The sequence below is a fragment of the Thrips palmi genome, unplaced genomic scaffold (assembly GCF_012932325.1).
Source record: "Thrips palmi isolate BJ-2018 unplaced genomic scaffold, TpBJ-2018v1 HiC_scaffold_8, whole genome shotgun sequence".
NCBI classification, from domain to species: Eukaryota; Metazoa; Arthropoda; class Insecta; order Thysanoptera; family Thripidae; genus Thrips; species Thrips palmi.
This window is the reverse complement of record NW_023144635.1, coordinates 276636-294602: the sequence shown is the minus strand read 5'-3', so window position 1 is coordinate 294602 and position 17967 is coordinate 276636. Positions and strand designations below refer to the sequence as shown.

Below are 17967 nucleotides of genomic sequence, written 5' to 3'. Positions count from 1 at the left end.
ACGGCGATGAGGTCCCCCGGGACCGGAGGCGGCGACAAGGATCAAGGATCAGCCGGCAGGGTCGCGGAGAGCGCCCGCCAAGCGGCGAGTAGGCAACACGCCGGCACCGCTACGCGGCGGGCTTGCCTACCGCAGGCGCTCGCTCGTCTTGAACTGCCGCGGCAACAGGTCGGCGAGGCCAGGCCCAGTGACGTGAGCACTCTGTCGAGGCTGCGGCCAAGGCTTGCCAAGGCTGCGGCCAGGGTTGCGGTCATCAGACAGGGCGGCGGCGTGGGCGGGCGCACGCCGCATCTCCAGACCGAGGTCAACAACTCCCCAAGCCTTCACCTTGAATACAAAACCAATCTGGCCACACGGCCGGACGGGCCCGGTGCGCCCGGTCTGCGGGAGTCTGCTGCCGAATAGTTTCGCTCTGTCTCTCTCGCACCGCACACGGGACGCCCCACGAGTGCGAGAGAGACGGAGCGACGAGGGCACTGTTCCGGACCAGCCCACCGCGCTGCCACCACGCCCGGCCCCCGGCCATAATTCGCGTCCGCCGGTGTTTGCAAAACTAATTTCACTCCCCGAGTATACACTGTGGAGCGTGGCGAGCAGCTCCTTCGAGACTCTCTGTGCTCACACTGTGGGCCAGGGGCCACGCGCCCACACGCCCACGGCGGCAAAGCGTGGTGCCTGTACGCAATCCGGTGGCAGGGCCCGCAGGGCGCGGGACGTGCGTCGGGAGGCGGACGCGTAGCCTGTCGGGCGTGCCGCGTGCGCAGCCAGCAAGGTACTCTTCTTTTTTCTTTCGACTAGCAGGCTGATTTCCGTCGCGCTGTCTCCGCCTCTCTCGCAGTGTGGGGCGTCCGCGTGCGAGAGAGACAGACAGCAGTGTGCTGGCGCAGCCGAACGAGGCCGTGAACAGCACCGCCGAGGCCGCCGCACTGCACGCCTCGCCGATTGGGTGGACAGGTTCCGCAAGCTCGGCCAGTCCCTGGTCCAGACGGAGCCCTCCTCTCCTCACGTGTCGTCGTCATGGCGAGGGCTCGGCCGGCCTTCCGGGAACACTCTGAGCCTCCACCGGGGCCGAAGCGCGCAGCCAAGCCAAGCCAGGGCAGCCAAGCCAGGCCAGGGCAGCAGGGTGCGGTTGGAGGCACAGCATGCAGTGGCTGCAAGACGGACGCGTCCTCGACTTCACAGTGACATTTTCGAAAACTTAGACTTCGCACCCGGACCGCCACACCGCCGCTCGTCGCCCTTTGTCGATGCCAGCCGAGTGTCCTAAAGACGTGCCCTCCGCGCCAGATTCCGAGGTTCGATGCTCCCCACGGGCACTTTTTTTTCAGCGGTGAAGCCGATGGCCTCACTCTGTTAGCACGTGACACACAGTCCTGCGTTATGGGCGTCGTGGGCAGGAGGCCTGGGACGAGGCTAGGACGAGGCTAGGATGAGGCCCGGGACGAGGCTAGGCCGGCAGGGCCATCGCGACGAATTGAATCGTGCCCGGCGCCAATCGGCCAATCGCCGGGGCGGAGGAGAGTGGCAACGTGACTCGGGCAGCCCACGAACACGAGGGGGAGAAACCTTCAGCAAATACCCGCCAGTCTACACCAGAATAATACTTTTACATCAATAAAAACTATATACATTTTAAAATTGTTTTGTAGCGACGACTGTGGTGGCAAGTCGAAAATCCGGACCGATGGCTTCCTTCAAGGACCAGCAGCAATGACTGTTACATCCCTGTTCTCCAGCCACCACACCACAATGTGAGGCGTCCTCGGGCTGCTCTGGCCGCATGTAGGCTTAGAGGGTGACAAGTGCGTCTAGTCCGCGACCACCCTCCGCGCCATGGTGTGCCCATGGTGTGCTGCACCATTCTGCGCTCCGCCCGCGCGGCAGCAAGGCGAGTCCTTGCCCTGCCACGGCCCTGCCACGGCCCTGCCCCCTCCGCTCCGCCCGTTGCCGCCCGCGCAGCAGCTCGTCAAGAGGTTTCCGCCTAATGAGATTACAGAGGTCTGTCAGTAATTTTCTTTGACTGATGCTCTCTTCGTCTTGGCCGGCTGGCATGACTCGCCCAAATTGTGCCCTTAATCCGCAAGCAAGCGGCGCAGGCAAGCGGCGCAGGCAAGCGGCGCAGGCAAGCGGCGCAGGCAAGCGGCACAAGCAAGCGGTGGCGCAGGCAAGTGGCGCAGGCAAGCGGCGCAGGCAAGCGGCGCAGGCAAGCGGCGCAGGCAAGCGGCGCAAGCAAGCGGCGGCGCAGGCAAGCGGCGCAGGCGAGCGTCAGGACTCCCCTCGAGGACCTAGAGGCAGGAAGTCGTCCCGAGTAAAGTTACACACGACCCCTCCCCTCCACGCCCCGGCGGCCCCTCTTGACCACATTTCTCTGGACCGCGCGACGACCGCTGCCGGGAAGCGGGGCGGCGCCGGGCAGTGCGGGGCAGTGCGGGGCCAACCTTACGTGGTTCGAATCTCCAGCCGCCGGCCCGCCGCACACTTTGCTACTTCTTGCCGGCCAGAGTGGGGCGGCGCGGGGCCGCACTGATTCAAGGCGTTCGACTCGGGGTAGATCGACCCCCGCCCCAGGCCGGCCCGGCCCGGCCCCTGGCAGCCCCTGGCTCCGGCCTCGGACACGGAATAATCCAGTTGCAAGCAGTCGCACAGGTTCCGCTGGCTGGCCGCGGCCTTTCCGGCCCGTGGCCGAGGCCGTTGGACCTTCCACCGCCATGGCGCGCCACTGTCCCCAGCCCCTCCGGTCCTCGCCGCCTCCGTGGCCCCCACTTTGCAGGACAGTCCAGGCGGCGCGAGCGTGTTTTATGAACATTACATCCCCACGACCGAGCCCACGGCCTACGGGGCCTACAGTGGCATGGCAGCAGCGGCAGCAGCGGCAGCAGTGGCAGTACAGAAGGATTTACGCCTCAAAAATGGTAAGGACGAGGCCGTGCGGGGCGAAGCGGCCAAGCGGCGAAGCGCCACCGGCTTACCTGTGATACCCTACACTTGACTCCGTGCCGCCGTGCCCCGTCATTTGTCTTGAGTGCTTTAGGGCGCTCGCGGCCTCGGCCCCGCCATGGCCCCGCCGCGCCAGCCCCGGCCTCGGCCCTAAGCCCTGCGACTGTTATCTGTACCGCCCAGGCCTCGCGGGGCTCGCCCAGGCCTCGGCCCGCCGCCCGTGTTTACCTCGACGCGCGACGGCCACGCCGCTTTAAACGGATTCGTTGGCGCGCGAATATTTTACGCAAATGAGGGCTTAATCGGACGTCAGCGTTTACCCGCGCTGCGCCGCGCACCGCGGCCCTAAATAACAGTGGGGGGGCGAGGGCCGCGGCGCTGGTCGGTGCGCTCCTCCTTTTTGGCTCGGTCAGTAAATAAGGATCGGAACAGCGGCCGGCCGGCCGGGCTCGAAACAGCGGCGGGTACTTCATTGAGATGCGCGCCGAACCCGAGTGGTCTGGCCGGCCCAGACTGATTGCGCCAACAGAATGGATGTGATGTGATTAAAACGGCGTGCCGCCTGTCCCGCGACACCGGGGGGGGGGGCGGGGGCCGTCGCCGCCGTGCCCTTCAGGCTCGCCTTCAGGCCTCCAGGAGGAGAAGCAAGGCGGCGACGCCGCGAGGCAGCCGGCGATGTTGACAGACTCGGTCGTCACCAATTCATGAGCCGCCTTTCGTCTGTGTTACCCGCTGCGGTCCACGGTCCGACGACCCCGACAGCCGACACCTCCCCGGGGAGATGTGCCGCAGAATTAATGCGGTCAGCAGAGCCAACAACGCGGCACGGCCATCGGCGTGGCCGTCGTCGGCAGTCACGCGGCACGGGACGACCTCTTGCACGGCTGCCGGCGCACAGTGGGCCAGAAGACCGGTGGAGGCGGTCAAAACCCCGGACGCGTTTTGAGCTCCAGAGTCGCTGCTGAATGGGCCTGAAACCGGGCGTGTGACCCCACCAATGGATTCCTCGTTCGGAGAGCAGTCCATTGGTGGGGTCACGGTTCGAGTCCTGTTTAGCGACGCTGGAGCTCACAACGCGTCTGGAGGTTTGGCCGCCGCTGCGCAGGTCTTCTGGCCAACTGTGCAGCGCACGTTCTGCGGTGAAGAGGATTGAAGAAAGAGGGACAAACGGTACCACATCGTCATTCGATTCAGGATGCGCTGGAAGGGGCGAAGCGGAAAACTACGCTTGAGGCCAAGCGTCACAATCACGTAAAAAGGCGTAAAAAGTTGGTGCAGTTCTGAGTGCTCTTGGGTGAGCGTGGCGATGATTGGGTGCCGTCGTCGCCTCGCCAGGCACGGCACGGACGACGCGGCGCACCGTGTGGCGCCCGAGGTGCGGCTTGCCTGCCGGCCGGCGTCTCCAAGGACTCCGAGGACGGCGCCTCCGAGGACGGCGCGCATTCATCATCGGACACCCTCCTCGGCGTGAGGCCGGGCAGAGCCAGCCAATGCCTTGGCCAGCAAGGCCAATGCAGCGGACAGGACAAAAGGACACCGAGCGGCTTTGGCAGCGCCAAGGCGGGGCGGGGCGGCCCTGCTCAACTCATCGCCAACAAAAACACCGTGAGTGAGAACACAAACAGCAGGACAGAGCCTGGTACGGCGGGGAGCGGGCCGGAACAGGCCGGGACAGGCCGGGACCTCAATTGACAAGGGAAATCAACTGGAGAGATGTTTCAAGGGGCCGCGGCGGGCGGTGCGGGTCGCGGCGGGCGGCACCACGTGCAGCCCTGCAGACTGATTCCGAGAGTCGTTTTCGTCGCTCTGTCTCTCTCGCACTCCATGGGGCATCCCGAATGGGTGTGGGAGAGACAGAGGGACGAAAACGACTCTCGGAATCAGTCTGCACAGTCCTCCGCGACCTCCTCGTCCGGCCCGGCACGCAGGCGGCCACCGCAGCGCCCCCAGAACGCCGCCGCCGACGACACTGAGAAGGTCTCCGCCTTCCTCAATGGGAATTACAGAGACCGCTTGCACGCTGGAGCAGCCTGCAGGCCCCAGCGAGCCCCCAATGGCCCCTCGGGGAGTATCAGTAGGCCGGCCTGCCGGGGCTGCCGGGCCTGCTGTCCAGGGCCGCTGGCCCGGAAGCCGCTCCACTGCAGCGGCTACAACGGCCGCCGACCAAACTTGCACCATACGGAAATCTTGTAAGTTGGCAAGAATGTTTCCTGGGCCGAAGCCACACCCAAACCTCCCTGGCCCTGGGCCGCCCACCCGCCGGAGGGTCCTTGCGTGCGGTCCCTTACCCTCCTCACACACACACACACAGAGAGAGAGAGAGAGAGAGAGAGAGAGAGAGAGAGAGAGAGAGAGAGAGAGAGAGAGAGAGAGAGAGAGAGAGAGAGAGAGAGAGGAGAGAGAGAGGGGGGGGGCAGGGGCGGGCAGGAGCCTCCTCGGGAGTGCTATCCAGCCCCCCCTCTCTCTCCCCCTGGGAGGGGCGTTTAGATATCAATTTGCTTCTGCATACGGACACGTGCGAGAGTTACTCTCCCGCTTGCCGCATCAAGGAGGACTTTTCGGAGCAATCAAAGAGTGCTTAAGCAAAGCAGCCGCGAAAGCAGCTCATGCGTGTGAGCGTGTGTGTGTGCGCGCGTGTATGTGTTGTGTGTGTGTGTGGCCGTGAGGGTGGCAAAAGCGACATGGAGACCCGCGGGCACCAGACTGCCCCACGACTTGGCCTTCCCTCCCACGCCCTGCCATGCCACGCCACGCCCTGCCATGCCACGCCACGCCCTGCCCGGCCATGCCACGCCCTGCCACGCCACGCCCTGCCATGCCACGCCCTGCCATCCCACGCCACGCCCTGCCATGCCACGCCACGCCCTGCCCGGCCATGCCACGCCCTGCCACGCCACGCCCTGCCATGCCACGCCCTGCCATGCCACGCCACGCCCTGCCCGTCCATGCCACGCCCTGCCCGGCGTGGCCAGCAGCCTTTCCCTGGCGTTCCTGCGGCAATTCCTACAGCATTTCCAAACGCTGACCTCACCATTTACTTGCCATTCAGAAATGGTCTTGATTGGCGTACGCACCGTTTCTACACCACAAGTGTGAACATTTCATCATTCTATCAACGGTGTGCAGACCATTTGTTAGCATTTCCACAGCGTTCCTACACCGATCATGACCATTCGTAAGCCGAACCAAAATGCGCTGCGCTTGGCGTCCACACCATTGCTACACCGTTCCTACACCGATCATGACCATTTGTAAGCCAACCCAAAAAGAACTGCATGTAGCGTCCACACCGTTGCTACACCGTTCCTGCGCCATTCCTACACCGTTCCCTCGCAATTCGCAGAGCGATCATCAGCCGCCCTCGGTGGGAGTTGAACCCACGCCCTGTTGGACCGAGAGCGCGCACGCTACCCCGAACCCACCAAGCTTCCTTGCGACTGGTGGTCCATATGGCTCTCTTCAAGCACTGCGGGAGCGAGCGCTGTGGCCATTTCCAAAACGCTGTGCAAACGCTCTGTAAACGGTCTCCAGGTCATCGCATCCACGCCGTTCCGTCACCATTCTCTCACCGTTCCTAGCCCAATCCTCACCGATCGCACACCGTTCGTGAAATGACTTGCAGACCAATGTCTCACAATTCCTTCAGCATTTGAAAATTGGCATGCACAACATTGTTCCAGCGTTCTTTCAACGATCTGACTAAAGCGTTCCTTCGCCATTTGGCAATGGCTCTGGAATCGGCGTACAGACCATTTACAGCCGTTTGTAGCCCGTTCCGACTGTCACGGTTTCTACACCATTCAAAAATGGCCTGCAAATGCCGCGAATGGTGTAGAAACGCGTCGAATGCTCAAAGAACGGTCTCTACACCATTCCTAGCTCTGCCAGGAACACCAGGGTTGTGTGGCCCGGCCAGGGAGAGCTGCCGGACTGAGAGCGTGCCGCGCCGTGCCGCGTCGCATCTGGACCAACGATCAAAGGCATCATCAACACAGCGAGGACCCGCCGCCGTGGGCCCTCCGTATATTTGCCAAACATGTGCCGCGCGACTCCCCCCCGGCGTCCCGGACCGGACAGATATTCATATCGGACGGGGTTTGGGTGGGGCTGGGACTATGGCGGCAGAAATAATACTAATTGGAATGCGTGGGAGCTGCCCGTCGGGGCTGCCACCGAGACTCTCCCCGAACACGCTGCCAGCGAGACTCTCCCTGAACACGCTGCCACCGAGACTCTCCCCGAACACGCTGCCAGCGAGACTCTCCCCGAACACGCTGCCACCGAGACTCTCCCTGAACACGCTGCCACCGAGACTCTCCCCGAACACGCTGCCACCGAGACTCTCCCTGAACACGCTGCCACCGAGACTCTCCCCGAACACGCTGCCACCGAGACTCTCCCCGAACACGCTGCCAGCGAGACTCTCCCCGAACACGCTGCCACCGAGACTCTCCCCGAACACGCTGCCACCGAGACTCTCCCTGAACACGCTGCCACCGAGACTCTCCCCGAACACGCTGCCAGCGAGACTCTCCCCGAGCATACCCTCACCGCTGAAGGCCACCGCCGACCATACAGTCAAAGAAAATCGTTTCGTCCAGGCTAGGCGTTCGTGCCTCAAAGTCCCGCACATCAAGGCCCTCCTTGTGGGCACCTGCTTTCCGGCCGTGCCCCGGACGCCGGTTTCCGGTGAAGGCGAGACGTTGTTCCCGAAGCCAGGCCACGGCGGCCCGAAAGGCGGCAGCAGCGGCGAGGGCGACCCGGACAGAGGCGGGTGTGATTGGCCACCGGGCCGTCAGGTCGGACATGCGAGCGGTACCGTGCTCAACTTTGAACCTCAAAGCCACAAGTCCGAAAGTTGCACTGTCACGACAGTAGCGACAAAGGTGTGTTGATGTAAAACTCTAAACCAGCAGGTCAACACGGATGTATTGAGAGCGTGGGTACCCGTCAACGGGGGCAACTTCGGACACAAGGAGGCGATTTCGGACAGGCTCCCCTATCGGCCTTGGTAAACCGATCTAAGTACCCCACACCTTTCCAAAGTTACCCCTACCCCTGACCGTGGGGGTCCGAAAATACCCCAGGTGCCGGAAGTTGTTGACGCCACTGTTTTCTTTTTCTCGCTCGAGCTGGCCCACCTTGAAGGCGGCCTGCCAAGGTTGGCAGCGGACGCCTCGCTGCGTGCCGGGCAGCCTCCGCGTCCCAGGGGCGGATCCGCCGGGAAAAGGAGGGGGGGTCTGGCCCCGGGGGCCGGGGTGACGGCTGGGATATTACCCGGTGGACTCGCGGCCAGCCAATCCGAATTGAAAACGCGGAGGGTACCGGCCCTGCCGCCGCGTCTAAGGGCCGAGGAGGCCGACGACCCGCGCCCCTTACGCCCCGCCTCGCTGGAGGCCCTGCCGGAGACCCTTCTGGAGTCCCGCTCCTGGAGGCAGGGTCTGCGAGAGAGCCGAGGCGAGGCGCGGACGAAGGTAACCAGACCTCAAGTTTCACGTTCCATATTTAATGGCCTGCCACAAGTAAGTACCCAAGCAAACCAGCCCGGCCCAGGGTCCGGTCCGCGCCGGCCCGGGCGGGGCGCGGCAGGGGATGATCAACAGCAGCGCTCTCTCAACACGCCGACCATGGCCGAGAACGACCGGTTCAACTTATTTTCACAAGACACTAGGCGTCCACGAGCAGCGCCACGCCTGTGGCCACGGCGTATGTTGCGCGATCTGGGTCGCGGTGGAGGTCGCGGTGGACCGCACGTCGGGCGTCGGCCCAGGTGGAAAGTATCCGGAAGCATATGGCCATCCCTTGTGTGCCGCGCCGCGCGCCACACGGCCCGTTCGGCAACCGGACACCCTTTGATGTCGGCGTGAACGTGAGTGGCGGGAGGAGGGGGAGGGGGGGGGGACCGGCTCACCTCAATCTTCCTTGATTCAGGGCTGCGGCGCAAAGGCACGACGGCCCGCGCTCCGCGAGCCGCGCAGAGCAAGGCAAAAAAAGAAAAGACAAAACAAAATGTTTTCGAAAAAAAAAAATCGGCCGCTGGGTGGTTTTGAACCCACGACCAGCCAGAAAACGGGTGCGAGGCTTGGGTGCGTAAGTGGTGGTCCCACCGGCCGGAGAGATCGGACCGCTCCCTTGTTCCAAGTCCAAGCGTCCCGCCCGGCCCGGCCAAGGGCCCAGCGGCCCCGCCGCCAAGATGACGGAGTAGCCTCCGGTGGTTTGGCCGTGGGTTCGAGTCCCGGCCGCCCCTTGCCTCGGCCAGTTTCATCGCCAGGGCCGCCGGGCAGCCTCTCCGGCCGGCACATTAATTTCCCCCCAGCCACCTGTAATGTTCGATGGCCGCCCTGAAAACCTCGGCGAACACTCCACTGCAAAAAGCACAGAGAGCAGGTAACGCACGGTGCTTACTCTACAAACTCAAGTGTGTACATAGTACACTTCAGCCTGAAGTGTACATGCATGTACACTTCAACCTGGAGTGTACTTGCATGTACACTTCAACCTGGAGTGTACATGCATGTACACTTCAACCTGGAGTGTACATGCATGTACACTTCAACCTGGAGTGTACTTGGCATGTACACTCCAGGTTGGCGTGTACTTGCCAAGTACATGCCAGGTGGCTCATACCTGCAGGAGCCAGCAACAGTGTACCTGAAGGTATGCGCCACCTGGCGTGTACTTGGCAAGTACACTTCAACCTGGAGTGTACATGCCAAGTACACTCCAGGTTGAAGTGTACATGCATGTACACTCCAGGTTGAAGTGTACACGCATGTACACTTCAGGTTGAAGTGTACTATGTACACACTTGAGTTTGTAGAGTAATTAGCAACTCTGGATTTTCGATGAGGTTGGTGTGTTGCGACTTCCCAGCTGAGCCGGCCGAACGGCAGGTCAGAATGCATGCAGCGTCACTGCCAGTGGTTCGAGAGCCCCCCCGGGGGGGGGGGCATACAGCATTTCTTTTTCGCGCTCCATTTCCTTTCTCTTTTTCGTTTATGTGCGCCATGATTCGCCTCTCTTTATTTCCCTAAAACAGGGAACGGTTTGTCGCGTCCGACGAAATAATCAGCAGCCCATTATGCGATATCGCACAGCGAAGCGCAGAGCGTTCCGGAACAAGATAAAAACGGCGGCTCAGCTTCTGCGTTGTGTTCCTTCTGTCTTTCTGTGTTTCTGTTCCGCGCGGCCGGCCGGCCGATTGCAGCGTCCGGGGCGCACGCAGTGGACTGGTCCCGAGATTTGCTGTCGTCGCTCTGTCTCTCTCGCACCCACACGAGACACTCCTTAAGTGCGAGGGAGACAGAGCGACGAAAACGACTCCCGGAATCAGTCTGCAGGGCATACACACCGACGCCCGATTGTGGCGTGTTTGGCCGACCAACAACACCAGCCGGCCCGTCCGGCCCAACGACCCACACCAGTCCGCCACACAGATTGTCTTTCAGCAGCGCCTCGCGAACGAGAGAGAGAGAGAGAGAGAGAGAGAGAGAGAGAGAGAGAGAGAGAGAGAGAGAGCACGTAGGGAGCACACTGTTGACGTACCTTGCGCTAGCCCCGTGGTCGGCTACACTCGATGAGGTAGCAGGGTTGACTTTCGTTCTTCCTGCTCGACGGCGCGGCGAGGCGAGGTGAGGCGCGCGCGGTCGTAGGGATTTTTCATACATTGTACTACGTACAGCCGAGCTCCGCCCGGCTCGTGCGTTTGTTCACTCCTTTTCGGCGGGTGTCTGCATTTTTTACTTGCATTTGTTGTTGTTGACGGTGGTGGAGTGTTGTTGTTGTTGGCGGCGTGTTGGCGATGCACTCCGCTCGCAGGGCCGAGGCCCGCGGCGTGCAAATAATCCTCGCCACAGAGAGGCGTCACGGGCCCGGCCCCTCGCACGTAGAGACCTAGAGACTGACGCCTCTAGGTCTCTACTCGCACGCTGTCCGCTGGGCCGGGCCGGGCTGCCCGATGGAGGAAAGGAAGGCAATTATATTTTGAGGGCCGTGTCCGAGCCCGGGCCGCGTCTTCCGCTCCGCTTTCATGTCCGAGGCCGCGGCTTTTGTCGGCACGAGGATGAGGATGAGGCCACTTGCTTCTTTCCGAGAAAAATATTAACGGCCGGGGCGGGGCGGGGCGGGGCCGGACGGACTTGATAAATTTCCCGGGCCCCTTCCCGGGTAGCGGAGTCTCGGAGGGTTAATTTCAGATAAATTTAATTTACGCCATCTCGAGGTCATAGAAGACACCCCTAATGAGACGGGGGAAACATTGGTTCGGCCGGCCGCGCGCCTCGCGGCCTCGCCATACGCACCGCCATCATTTCTCTCTGTCGCACTCTGCGGGCCCCCATATTTTCTTTCTCACTTGCTCCCTCTTTTTCCTCGTGACCACGTCGTCGGGTGAACCTTGGCGGCAGCACCGCTAGAATTTGTTTCTTTCCAAATTTTTTTTTTTCAGGTACACGAAGGCGGCCTCAGACAAGGCCTCGGATTCGCCGAATGTTTCAGCCGCGATGGCTGGCCGGGCCGGCAGAGCCGGGCTAATAAAAGAGGGGAAATAGTGCCTTCCTGCCTGAGCCGCCTCGGCCGCCTCGGCCACGGCCTCCACGGCCTCCACGGCCTCGGCCACGCCGCCGCATTCCACCGCCAACAATGCAGCCCTGTTCTTGGAGCGCGCGGGAAGGCAGGAAGGCCGCCGTCAAAGTGCCCCAAATTGTGTTACGTAATTCAGGGCGACGACTGCTGGGCTCCGAAGCTGCTGCTATGCAGTGCCCCCCCCCCTCCTCTTTGACTCACCTGGTTCGCGGCATGCAGCCGAGAAGTGCTTCCCAGGGAAGCGACTGCGGCCACTGCTACCCCACCGCCCGCTACTACCTACAACAACTACCACTACTCCGCAGCAAGACAATTTTTTTAACGTTTCAATTTCGGCGCTTGTTTTGCAGTACCGCCCTCTGGAAAATGATAAAACTTTCCGGTGGGCAGGGGAGGAGAAGGGCAAGAAGGTCACACACACACACACACACACACACACACACACACCTCCAGATGCTGTCTGATTCCCGTTGTTTCTGACACGGTTTGGCAAACCCAGCGATAGCGTAGTAGTCGATCTGCCTCTCGCAATCCCTAAGACGCGTCCCGTTAGTGCGAGAGAGACAGGCGCGACTCCACTCTACGCCAACCAGGACACTGAGAAAAACGAGATAAAATCGTGGGGCTCATTTTCCGGGACAATGAACCTTCGACGAGCGTGAATGCAGCTCAACGTCACGCGTCTCAAACAATTTCAAGAAACTTCCCGCGAAACACTACAGCAGCAACGATTCGAACCCGTTCCCAGCAGCGGGGTGAAAAAAAAAACTTACCACCCGAACTCCGTACGAACTGGGCCACCGACTAATTGTCCCACAAAAGCCAAGTTGGACACTTTGCGGAAAAGTCTGGCCCCAAGGCGTGCTTCTTTTTTCTGGCAGTGTGGGCTCGCTTTCGGCTCGCTTTCGGCTCGCTCTCGGGGCGGCAAGCGGGAAGGGGAAGTGCGACTCGAGATGGTCAAACCGCGTCGGGGCCTTCCTTACGGTTATGCCTATAGCCCAGTGACGTAACGGTGTCTATTAGGGCAGGGCCGCCGGGGCCGCCGGGGCCGCCTCCGCCATCTGCTCAGCCGCGAGCCACGCCGCGCCCCACCCCGCCACGCCCCGCCCCTCCCCACCCCGCCCCGCCCCGCCCCGCCACGCCACGCCACGCCCCACCCCGCCACGCCCCGCCCCGCCACGCCACGCCACGCCTCGGTTCCTCATCTCTTCTCTCGTTAAGATCGGGGTCCTCTCGGGGTCCTTCCTGGTCCTCGCGGACATGGCAAGGATTACAGCGTGGGCGCCGCCACAAGGTCCCCGCCGACGCTCGCCCGCGCCGCTGGGCCCGAAAGCATACACCGATCCGTCTCTCTCGCGGTCGTTGGACTCCGGAGGGGTGCGAGAGAGACGGCCTGCAGATAGTCCGGGCCGTGGCCGGCTCGGCGCGGACATCTGCATCTGGCAGCGCATCGGTCGGCGGCAACGCACCGCCGCCCTGGTCCCCCCGGTACGTACACAAGTGCGTCCCGCCGGCCGGCACTTAGTAAGCCACGAAACAGACATTTGTCGGTCGTTCGGAGCGTTCCCGGCCGTCCGACCCGGCCGAGCCCCGCCTCGCCCCGCCTCGCCCCGCATCGGCCGTTACCGCCGGAGTTGCGCCGTAAAACAGTACTATGCAAGTCGTTAGAAGGCCGCGCCGGGACGCGTCGGCCCGGTTCGAGTAGGCCCACTGTGAGGCCCCGGTCTGCACTCGCGCCATCTCCCTCGCACCCCTGTCCCGCCCCGTGGGTGCGAGGGAGACGGAGAAGCCCTTGGTGGGCCGGGTCCCCTAGTGGTCCCCGGGCCGCCGGGCCGCAAACCGCCGCGAGCGCTGTCCCCAATCACAGGCAGTCCCAAGGAAACGGCCCACCAGGCCCACCCTGCCGCCGAGGCCGGCCAAGCGGATTACAAAATTCGTGGTTTCCCCTCCGGAAAATCGAAGGCAGTGACCACGGCCCAGGAAAAACGGAGTCGAACCCCGCCGACTCTGGAAAATGCGTTAGAAGCGGACTTTGGTTTGTTGTTTTGCTTTTCGGCCGTTGCTGCGAAAGTGAAAACACAGTGTGTCGGAAGCGGAAAAGTGGCAGTAGGGCTGCGGCAGGCAGGCATCCTAAGAAGCAGCCTTGGAGGCATCCCCGTGTGAAATGACGTGACAGGATTTGGCAAAGCCAGAGACAGCGACATTGGGTGGCAGGGCACGGCACGGCACGGCACGGCGCGGCACGGCATGGCACGGCCAGCAGCTCACAGCTCGCGGGGTTAGAAGTGACGAGCACGTCGCATACAGGTAACTAACTTATCTCCAACTCACACGCGACAAAGTCGGGGCTTGCGGCCTAAGAGGTGCGTTCACACCCATCGCTGCGGCGCCGCGAGAGGCTGGCTTACTCCAGGCGGGGCTCCAGGCGAGGCTCCAGCCAGACAAGGACGGATTACTTCCACCTGACTAAATCACAGCGCACGAAAGGAGAGCAGCAAAACGCGACTTTGGCTTCTCGGTTGCAAGTGAGAAAACTTGCAAGTTCGCCGTCGGCATTTCAAATAGCGGCGTTTTTTGGCCCGTCCCGTTTATTTTTTCTGTAAAAAAATGACGGAGGGACGGGCATATAGTATGATCCCTGCTGTGCGTCCGTTCGTCCGTTCGTCCGTCCGAGGACTTCCCGTAGTCCGATCTTTACCAAATTTGGTATGCAGCCTCCTTGGGTGACCCTAAGAACCGCCCGGTGGCAGCAAATCCGATCCGAGCCCCGGGAGCGCTGCTGCAGGTGCATCATGGTCTACATGGGGTCGAGGAGGATCTCGGCAACGGATGCAGCTAGGAGGGCATGTAGGGGTATTTTTGGAATAGGGGCGACGAGAGAAAACCAATGGTGCCAGTTTCGAGCGAATCGGAGAAGTTCGGACCCGGGTTCAAATCCCAGCGGGGTATTTTTTGAACATTCTTTTTATTCGAGTTTTTGCATTGTTTTTGATGTTTTCGAGGGTGCTGATGACGAAAACGACATTTATTTTAACCCCAGACTCAGGTTTAATTCCCGTCAGGGTCAAACATAGGCGAAATTCGTACGTTTCTTAATGTACGGGACGGGCCAAAGTTGCCGATGTATATCGCTACTTTTCCTGTTATTTGTAAAAACATGATGGCAGCCGATGGCAGCACTCTTGGGCAGTGCGGGGACACCGTGGCCCCACCAAGGCGAAAACTTGCCGCTGAAACGCCCAAGCCGAACCCAACAAACATGGCGGCGACAGTTGCGCCAACATCTGCCGCTGAAATACACCAAGTGCGGGAGGAGTGGGGCTGATTCGGGGTTCGGCAGTCGAACGCTGCTTGCCTCGTCGCGCTGTCTCTCTCGCACCCGTACGAGGTGCCGCATGAGCGCGAGAGACAGAGCACTGTTTAGCCTGCCGTTCGGAGCGCAGGGCGCGGCAAGCCAAGTACAAAAGCCACGCCGCGGCCAAAGGCACGCCAAAGGCAAGCCAAAGGCGACTTGTCACAAAAGGGACCCCGGCGGGATTCGAACCCGCGCCGCGATGAAGCTCGCAAAGAAAAGCCAGCCGGCGGGTAATGCGTAACCTTGGCGAGACAGTATTGATTGGAGTTCGGTACCGCAGGCAGCCCTGCTCGTGCTTCACTTCCCGGGCGCAGGCGGTCCCCTTCTCTGAAAAAAAAGAGAGACAAAGAAATGGAGAAAACCGAAAATATGCGCCTCTGAAACCTCGCAAAGTATTTTAGGAGGCTTTACAAAGAAAACTAGCTCGTCATGACAAAGTATTTTGAGCACAGCTAATCTCATGGCTAATCTTTACAATGAACGAATATACTTCGTAACTTATGAACTGTTTTTTTTTTTTTTTTCAGAACAAACTAAAACGTGCGTTCTACGTGACCGTGCTCAGAATACTTGGTAAGGTTTGAAGCGCGGAGTACCTTTGTGGACTCTGACAGGGTCAAGGGGGTATTCACTCAGGTATTAGTCGGTCGAAGGGTGTGTAATAGCCCTGTAATAGTTCCTGTAATAGGTAATGTCTGTGTAATTGCTGTAATATGGTGTATTACCTGTAATGGCCCCGTAATAGGTGTAATAGGAGTGTAATTGATGCGTAATAGGTGGTATTAGTAACACATAAATTGTTTTAAATGTCAGAAAATGGCGTTGTTGTGACGGTAATTGTTATGAAATAGCTGTAATTGTTATGTATTAGCTGTAATTGTTGTGTAATTGCCGTAATTGGTATGTAATACTGTGTAATTTATGTAATGACTGCATTTGAAGTAATAGTTGGTAATTGCTCTCATAGCACTCTAATAGGTCTGTAATCGTCGATTGTATTCGATGTAATCGTCTGTAATTGCTGTAATAGTGTTGTAATAGGTCTGTAATAGCTGTAATAGTGAGGTAATACCCGTAATTGACAGATTAGCTGTAATAGGATGTAATTCATGTAATACTTTTCAAAAGGTATTAGTATGTCGACCCCTTTTAGGAGTGAATACCCCCTTGGACAGGGTGATACCGTCCATGGCGGTGCTGGTCCCATGGTGCACCTCCGGGAAGTTGGTGGCCCTGCTCGTCTCGTCTTCACGCACTCGCGGCGGCGCGCGGTGGCGTTGGCCAACCTGCCAGCCTCAATCCCCGAGGACATGCGCCGAGGAGGCCCTTGCAACGATGACTCTTGCTTCTTTTGTTTTGCCCAGTCCGTGCCTCGCTGCGCGGAGCCGAGCCTCCGGAGCCAGCAGACTGATTCCGAGAGTCGTTTATTCGTCGCTGTGTCTCTCTCGCACTCATGGGGCGTCCCGAAAGGGGGCGAGAGAGACAGAGCGGCGAAAACGACTCTCGGAATCAGTCTGCAGCGGAGCCGGCGGAGCGACGCCACCTCCAGCACGGCCTCGCCTGCCTCGCCACGGCCTCGCCTGCCTCGCCACGGCCTCGCTGCACGAGGGGCATCTCATTAGGGTGGATGACACAGAGGCCCCCGTCGAGGCCGCGCCGCGGCCGAGGCCCTGGGCCTGCCTGGGCTTCCCCGGGCCTGCCTGGGCCTGCCTGGGTCTGCCTGCGGGCCCCGGGGGCGTCGCAGTACGCTGGCAGTACGCCGCGGCGGCAGGCGAGGCCTCGACTCCCACACTCGAACCAACTGCGGTGTTGTTATTTCCAGAGGACGGCAGCGTCAACGGGATCAGCGCGGCGTGGGCAGCCTTTCTGCACCACACCTGTGTCAAGAGAAACTGCTGGGGGAGCTCGGCAAAAGGTCCTGAAAAATGGCGCTTGGAGCGCGAGCGCCTGGGGCGGTGAGGACGGCGAGGACGTCGTCGACAAAGAAAAACATGCGCCGCGGGGCGGGACGCCGTGGTCCTTTGGTCACGAGATCCGGGCGTGCTTGACCAGGAAACCGATCCGCGGACAGCGGCAGGTACACTGGGAAGACCGGTCGGCCCGTCAGCAGACTTTTTCCGGAGAGTCGCTCTTTCTCTGTCGCACTCATGGGGCGTTCCGCAGGGGTGCGAGAGAGACAGAGCGACGAAGCGGCAGGAGGAATAAGGTGGCGAGCGGCTAAGCGCGGCTCAGCCCCCGCCCCGAGTGCCCCGCGGCCCCGCGCGCACAGTCCGCTGGTTCGAATCCCATCGGAGCGGGCTGTCAACAGTCGAAGCTGTGGCTATGACGCCAGCGCGGAGCAAGAGGAGCCGCGCCGTCGTGGTCAAGGACTGCAGCCTGCAGCCCTCGCGCCTCGGCGTGCGTCACGCGTGCATCATGCGTGCATCATGCGTGCATCATGCGTGCATCATGCGCGCACGGTGTCGCCTCGCTGTCCTCTTTGTGAGTCAAAGCAGATGGCACCGCCTCGCCCGCCACGCCAACCACGCTGCATTTTCGACTCCGACCTCCTCCTCCTCCTCTTCCACCACCTCCTTGCTCTTCCTCTTCCTCTCTTCCTCCCTTCCTCCTCCTCCTCCTCCTCCTCCTCCTCCTCCTCCTCCTCCTCCTCCTCCTCCTCCCCCCCCTCCTCCTCCTCCTCCTCTAGCTCCCCCTCCTCGTCCTCCTCCTCGTCCTCCTCTAGCTCCTCCTCCTCGTCCTCCTCTTCATACTCCTCCTACTTCTCCTCCTCCTCCTTCTTCGCCCTGAGCTCGGCCGTGTGCTCCACACCACACGGCAAGGCCGCCCCCACAAGCCACGCCGCGGCCATTCGAATCCAAAATCAGGATCGAGCCCTTAACGGCCTCGGTAAATAGACTTTCGGGGGAGGAAACATACACACACACACTCACACTCAATCTCTCTCTCACACACACACGTGTGTGGGATAAAATGTCGCCCGATGATCCGGCCGGTCCAGGTGGCGCACCCTGGCGGCCGAGGGGGAAGTTGGGGAAGTCCAGTATAAAGAGAGAAGCCCGCGGAGTGCGGCCGTGCCACTCCGGTTCGGAAGC

The 17967-nt window shown here is 61.1% G+C and overlaps 1 protein-coding gene across 1 annotated transcript in view; it reads right to left on the bottom strand.

The window, feature by feature from the left end:
- LOC117653015 overlaps positions 1–17967 on the bottom strand; it is a 68064-nt gene that overhangs the window by 7190 nt on the left and 42907 nt on the right. Inside the window, exon 4 of the mRNA XM_034398352.1 lies at positions 15065–15202. Coding sequence (XP_034254243.1) covers positions 15065–15202 — 138 coding nt within the window. The remainder of the gene's footprint in view (positions 1–15064; positions 15203–17967) is intronic.